Source organism: Mesoplodon bidens (assembly GCF_964165515.1).
Source record: "Mesoplodon bidens genome assembly, chromosome: 18".
Taxonomy (NCBI): Eukaryota; Metazoa; Chordata; class Mammalia; order Artiodactyla; family Ziphiidae; genus Mesoplodon; species Mesoplodon bidens.
Genome location: NC_138175.1, coordinates 49057717 through 49065088, shown reverse-complemented (window position 1 = coordinate 49065088; position 7372 = coordinate 49057717). Strand labels below are relative to the sequence as shown.

Here is a 7372-nt window from a genome sequence, read left to right as displayed (position 1 = left end):
CACATCACAATACTAGTCTTGAGATCTCACCTCGGTCCTTTACCCTGAGGTCTAACCTCACCATCTACTGGACGCTTCCCTTCCCTGACCCTGCTTTAAAGAAGAGGCGGACAGTTTCTCAACGCATCATTCCCTGTTCTAAGGAGGTAGCAAGTTAGAGGTAGAAGAACAGGGAACCTCAGGTGGACTATGAGTGCAGTCGGAGGGAAAGATGGTATTTCAACAGGAAGAACTGCCCACGCTCTCCTAGGAAAAGGCTGCCGAGTCCCATTTTAAGGCCCATGGCAGAGGGAGCTCCAAGCGATCCCTAAACCCGAGAAGAGTTATAAGTGTGTGCTCCTTTAAGAGGCGGGCTGGAAAACGGAGGGGGCGTGGCCAAAAGAAAAGACGCCCAACCCTGAACCGGGTGGGTTAGATAAGAAAAGACCAGCCCCTTCCGGTTACATAATCCTAGCGAGATGGCGGCCCCCAGGGCGGTAAGTGAACGAAGCTTCTGGAGCCCACCCCTAATTAGTGTCCGCTCTGCTTTCAGGGCCTCTGCCGGCGCCCAGGGACCAAGTAGCGAGGGGAAGCAGGGGGCCTCTCCCGCTAGGCCTTGAGCTGGGCGCGGAGACGTGTGGCCGTCGGGGGCCGAGAAGGATCGGTGAGGCTCACAGGCCGTGGAGGAGAGAAACCAGTGGTAACCAATGGGGAAGCAGCGCGTGCGGTCCGAGAAAGCGCGCCCAGCCAATCAGAGGGAGGGATCCGACTGCGAGCTCCTGGAGCCGAGGGGCTGGCCAGAGTGGGACCTGCAAGGGATGAGGGTTTGGGAGGGATTGGCAGAGAAACTGGGATTTGAGGTGCAAGGGTAAGGAACCAAAGGTGAGAGAAACTCATGGGAGAGTTAGAAATTTTGATGGAAAATCAAAGGGATGATGGGGGGTGGGGGCAGGATCCAAGAGGTGAATTTGGGAATTCTAAGGGAAGGACCTAGGGGAAATTAAGGGGAGGATTTCCCATATTGTGGAGAGAATTTAGAAGGAATTGGGCAAAATCAAGGAATGGACCTAGGAAAACTTAAAGTAAGAGGTTGGGAACTTAAGAGGAATTTTAAGGGAAAATAAGGATTTGGGCAAAATTATCGGGAGAATTTGGTTAAAGCAAAAAGAAATTGAGGCAGACTAAGAGAAAACTTTGGAGGGGAAATTGAAGGAAGAGTTTGGGAGCTTTAAGAGATAAGCTAAGGGTGGTTTGGAGAGAAATTAAGATTATATTTGGGGGAAAGGAATGCGTTATTCAGGAAGTCTGGTGGGATTTGGATAAAATTAAGGGGAGGATTTGTGGGACATTAAGAGTTCAGATAACAGAGGTTTTGAGAGAAAGTGAGGGCTTAGGGGGAAATTAGGGGGAGAATTTAGGAAAACCAAGACCGTTTGGCCAAATCAAAGAGAATTTAAGGTTGATTAAGGGGAAGAACTTAGGGGAAACATGGGGAAATTTTATGGATCCGAAAGAATTGTAAGTTCTTAGAGGAGAATTAAGTGAGCAGGGAAGCACTGAGGAGGGGAGACTTGGGAGCAAAAGCAGGGGGATCTGGCTGTGTGTCTCACAGGAGGCTCCAGGCTCAGCCTCTCCTCCCCTCTCCTCCTCCCCAGTCCCTTCGCCTGGTGGCTCCAGTATGGAACGGGGGTACCAGCGGCATCCGTGGCCTGAGCAGGTCAATGGACCCGGAGGGAAGTCAGAGGAAGGGGAGGACGCTGCTCCAGTTCCTGGCTGACCGCTTCTATGATGTGGAGGCTATGAGGGAGTACCTGCTCCAGAAGCAGATGTTGAAGGTGCTCCAGAAAAATCGGTGAGAACCCCTGGCCTGCACGACCCTGCTGCTCAGGCTTCTCCAGTCAGTGCCCACCCTGCCCTTGCCACTCCAGGCAGCCCTGGGGCTTCCAGTGCCAGCCTTGCCCACTTGCATCTTCATCTCCAGCCCACACACTTCCCAAGCTCTCCGGCTCACAGACGCAACCCAATGCCCATCTCTTCTTGGAGGTCTAGCTGGCACTTCAGACCTAACATGACTAACCCTTGGTTTCCCCCTTAAAAAGTCTTCTCACCCCCAAGCCTTCTCCATCCCAGTCAACGGCACCATTGCTTACCTGGTTGTTCAGACCACATTCTAAGGAATTCCTCTCTTTGCATCCCTTCCCTCCACATCCAGTCCATCAATAAAATACCAGAATATCCCAAATTTGACCGGTGGTCGGTCACCTCCTTGCTGTTTATAGCCTGGTCTGAGCCCTTTCATTTTATGGTTGGATTACCGCAGTCATCTCCTAACTGGTCACCTTTTGCCCCCTATTATAGTCTACACAGCAGCCAGAGGACTCCTAAGAAAGGGAAACAGATAACACTACTACTTTGTTCAAAACCCTCAAATGGAGCCTTCCCTGGCAGTCCAGTGGTTAAGACTTTGCCTTCCAATACAGGGGGTGCAGGTTCAATCCCTGGTCGTGGAGCTAAGATCCCTCATGCCTCGTGGCCAAAAGACCAAAACATAAAACAGAAGCATTATTATAACACATACAATAAAGACTTTAAAAATGGTCCACATCAAAAAAAAAAATCTTAAAAAAAAAAAACCTCAAATGGTTTCCAACCACAACTAGAATAAAAGCCAAACTCTAAGGCCGAAAACCTGGCCCCTCCTGAGCTCTGAGACCCCTACCAGGGATACCGCTCACCCCCGCCAGCATGGTGTCCTTATTGCTATTTGTTCAACCATCGTAATTCAAGCCCCTGAGCCTTTGCACTAGCTGTTCCCTTAGCCTGGCAGATTCTTACCTTGACCTCTACATTCCTTCCCACACTCAAATCTCTGCTCAAGTGTCACCTCTTCCGAGAAGCATTTCTTAACACCCAAATTAAATTAGCCTCCTCTATCCCTACCCCTGACCCAAGCCACTCCTGGTCTGTCCCTTGGTGCATCACGGAATTGATACTCTGCAATTTGTTTTTACTTCCCGGTTACCTGTTTCCCCAGTGAAATAACTTCACAAGGGCAGGGACAATTATCTGCCTTTTGATTACCACTGTCCCCCGGTGCCCAGCACTTCATAGACCCTCAGTAAATATTTGCAGTCTTTGTCTGCCTGCCTGCCTGCCAGTCTCAGTCCTGTGCTGTGGACTCTGACCCTCTCAGCAGCACTGGGGTCTGGCGAGGGGTGTGGTGTTCCCAAGGCTCACCCTCGGCTACTGTTCTCCCGGCAGGTCCTTCACCTACATCAAGGAGCGATATGGCCCCTACGTCGCAGGTGCCTATTTCATCCTGAAGCAGGGAGGCGCAGTCAAGTATGATGGCAAAGGTGTCAGAATGGGGTTGGGGGAGGCGGGAGAGCGGCTGTCTAAGCCTCGGGCTCTTCAGTCAGTCTGACAGTCTTCGTGTGTGCCCTGGTCTCGGCCCCCTCCTGGCTGTGTGGCTGGGGACTTGTTCCTGAGCTTCAGTTTTGTCATCTGTAAAATGGGATGGTAGTTGTGTCTAACTTACAAGGTGCGCTGTAAAGGTTCAAAGATATTTTGCAATCTGGACACTTGTCACAGGTCACAGGCTGGCTTAGCACGTGTGCTCAGTCGGCGTTAGTGCATCTTTTCCTTCCTCCTTTTTCTTGCCTTCCTCCTCCTCCCTTTGTTTTTCCCCTTTACTTTCTTTTTGAAAACAATTCATGTAGGCTTCATCTGTCCCTCATCTTGGTTCCAAGTAAAATTTTCACTTGGTTTGAGCACTTCCTCCAGCACCTTCCTAAGAAATGATGTACCTGTCTGAAAACACCTCAACTTTTGCCCATCTACAAGGATTCTTGTCTTATAGCTCTTTTCTCTGTTATCAGTAATCTCTTCGACCCTCAACTTCCAGCAGACATTCCATCTTTGATGGGGTTGTCAGGGGATCCAGTGAGACCAGACACATAAAGCCCTTAGTGCAGGGCCTGGTGTGTAGTGAGTGTGCCATGTTCTCTTATTACGGGGCTGGGAGTGTTCTCAAGAGGTTGGTGGCCTGGGGGACCCTGCTGACACTCCCTCTCTCCCCTTCCAGGTTTCGGGACAAGGAGTGGATGCAGCCAAATGGGCGTGGCCTCTCTGGTGAGCTCTGGAAGCTCCGGGAGGTGCCTATAGAGGCTGTTGACGCCAGCGGCTGTGCCATCAACTACCAAGGCCTGGACAACCTCTGTGAGTAGGGTGTGGCGGGGAGTGGGGAGATGGGCAAGGCTCTGCGCTTTCCCTTTCGTGGTGGGCTCCAGAAGGGCCCTCAGTGCCATCTGCCCTCTCCCCCTGCAGTGGCCCTGAAGGAGCTCCAGTCCCTGTCGCTGCAGCGCTGTCCCCACGTGGATGACTGGTGTCTCAGCCGCCTCCACCAGCTAGCCAACTCGCTACGAGAGCTCTCGCTGGCCGGCTGCCCCCGCATCTCTGAACGGGGCCTCGCCTGCCTCCACCACCTCCAGTGAGACCTCAGCTCAGGCTGGGCCCCCAGCCAGGGAGGGGCGCTCTTGGGCACTTCCCACATCCCTGCCTCCACGGTGGACCTAGGGCGTTTGCGGTGGGTCAGCACAGATGAGTGGCGCGGGGAGCCTCTAGGAGGATGGGAGGACTCCTAGCCTGCCTGCCTTTTTGTTTTAATGAGACCCCAAGAAATTCACAGTGTTGCAGAACAGTAGGAGCCAGAGGTGTCCGTTTGTAATGAACACAGTGGGTCTCACGTAGTTGAACAGAGATTTTTATTAGAAAGCTAGGGGTTAAGGTGGGGGTGGGTGCGCCCCCACACACCCCCTGCCACAGACGCCATCCTCACGCGTGTCCTCATACCCCTGCCCCAACCTTGCCTCCTCAGAAACCTCCGCAGACTGGACATCTCTGACCTTCCTGCCGTGTCCAACCCAGGCCTCACTCAGATCTTGGTGGAGGAGATGCTGCCCAACTGTGAGGTCCTGGGAGCTGACTGGGCCCAGGGCCTCAAGTTGGGGCCAGAGGAGCAGTCCCGGGACACAGCCAGCAGCCCCATCCCTGCCTAGCCTTTGGCCCTGTCCGTGTGGAGCTGGGTCTCAGCCGGGCTGTGCTGAGAGGTTAACAGCTCACCCTTCTTCTAGCTTCCAGTTGGGTTCACTCAGGGGGTCGGGCTAGGATCAGAGGCACTGGCAGGTCAGAGGCAAGGGGAGTGAGGTGGCTTGTCCCCTACCGCGGGGGTGCTCTGGCTGGCTGCACCCTGGGGTGAAGCTCGCAGCTCCTGTCAGGCTGTCAGGCAGCCCTTTCCACACACTTCTCTCCTTCCCAGTTCCAGGAACCCCCTTCTGCCTCTTCAGGCCTGGGGGAGGTAAGGGCTTCTGGCTGCAGGTAGCCTCAGGGAGCTGCACTCTCCCTTGCGGTGCTCCCACAGCATGCCCATCTCTACGTCAAGAAACTTCTTGACTTTTGTCAGAAGACTCTTGTCGGATTACCTCGAGTGTGCTACTGTTTCCTGCCAGGACCTGACTGATACAGGAGGTGCTATGGGCATTTTGTAGGGATGGTTCTTCCCTGTGTGGGACGACTCAAGCTCACTGCAGGCTGCAGCATCCCTGGGCCACACCCACTAAATGCTGGGAGCACCCCAAATCCCACAGTGTTCCTGCTTATTGAGTTACTGACTCAGCTCCAAATTCAGCTTTCTTGTTTGCTCTGTGAAAATTGATCTGGGCCTTTGAAATATTTTTCCTTTGCTAAGTGGCCTGATAAGGTTTGCTAGTAGAGGGCGCTCGAGAGACGTTCCTTGAGAGAGGCAAGGCTTTTTGCTTCCTGGCGGCGCTCAGGAGTGCCAGCTCAGCAGCTCTGCAGCGCATGGCTGCCCCGCGCACCTGCTTCCTGAAGCGTCAGGTAGTCAGCAGCTTCCCCAGCACCCCCCCACCCCTGACCTGGCAGTTCTATAGAGGGCCTCCAGGGACGCGCCTCCCTGTGAATGCCTCTCCACCACACCCCTGAAGGTGGATTTCCAGTCAATTCCAAGGCACCTTACCAATGAATCTCCCTCCTTATTTCACTTTGCTGTTAAAGTTATTAATTCTCTATATTAAACTTTCCCTGTTCAAATTACCGTATGGCTTTTCTTCTCTCCAGACTGGATCCAAACTGATAGAGCACTGGCATCTGGAGTGTTCCCACAAAGATGGGATTTGGGGGTTGGTTTGATCCTGCCTTTGGCTTGAGTGCATTGCTAAGCTCCTCGGCAGTGGGAAAGGAGACATTAGAAATCCATGGGCTAAACATCCATCGACAGATGAATGGGTAAAGAAGATGTACATATATACAATGGAATATTAGCCATTAAAAAGAATGAAATAAGCCATTTGCAGCAACATGGATGGACCTGGAGATTATCATATTAAGTGAATTAAGTCAGAGAAAAACATCATATGATATCACTTATATACAGAATCTAAAAAAAAAAAAATGATACAAATGAACTTACAAAACAGAAACAGACTCACAGACTTAGAGAACCAAACTTAAGGTTACCAGGGGGGAAGGGTGGAGGGGAGGGATGGATTGGGAGTTTGGGATTGACATGTACACACTGCTATATTTAAAATATCAATAGGTGGGGCTTCCCTGGTGGCGCAGTGGTTGAGAGTCCGCCTGCCGATGCAGGGGACACGGGTTCGTGCCCCGGTCTGGGAAGATCCCACATGCCGCAGAGTGGCTAGGCCCGTGAGCCATGGCTGCTGAGCCTGCGCGTCCGGAGCCTGTGCTCTGCAAGGGGAGAGGCCACAACAGTGAGAGGCCCGCCTACCACAAAAAAAAAAAAAAAAAAAAAAAAAATATCAATAGATAGGGAATTCCCTGGTGGTGCAGTGGTTAGGACTCCTGTGCTTCCACTGCTGAGGGTGCAGGTTCAATCCCTGGTTGGGGAACTAAGACCCCACAAGCCGCGTAGTGCGGCCAAAAACATTTAAAAAATAAAAAATAGATAACCAACAAGGACCTAGTGTATAAATAACACGGGGAACTCTGCCCCATATTCTGTAATAACCTAAATGGGAAAAGAATTTGAAAAAGGATACATGTATATGAATCACTTTGCTGTACACCTGAAACGAACACAACATTGTTAATTAACTATACTCCAACATAAAATAAAAATTAAACAAAAATCCAAAGCATGCAACCGCATCACGAAAACGCTGTTGCCTGGGGTCGTGATGAGGTGCCAACTGAAGCCTTGTGCCCTGGGAGGCCCTATGGCTGCTGCACTTGATGCTGCAGCAGTAATGAAAGTTCTAACGACAGGGCTATAGGTAGACTGCCTGGAGTGCCCAGCTCAAGTCACCCCTTCAGAACTGGGAATCTCCCATGACAGTCCCCCACCGCCCCCCAA

General features: G+C 51.9%; 1 protein-coding gene across 1 annotated transcript; it reads left to right on the top strand.

The window, feature by feature from the left end:
• The first annotated feature begins 395 nt into the window (after nucleotides 1–395).
• On the top strand, nucleotides 396–6090 carry DMAC2 (distal membrane arm assembly component 2). The gene is made up of 6 exons (XM_081216203.1): nucleotides 396–476; nucleotides 1635–1831; nucleotides 3241–3321; nucleotides 4064–4197; nucleotides 4306–4468; nucleotides 4856–6090. The coding sequence occupies exons 1-6, from the start codon at nucleotides 459–461 to the stop codon at nucleotides 5034–5036; spliced, it is 774 nt and encodes a 257-aa protein (XP_081072329.1). The 5' UTR covers nucleotides 396–458; the 3' UTR covers nucleotides 5037–6090.
• Nucleotides 6091–7372: the final 1282 nt, after the last annotated feature.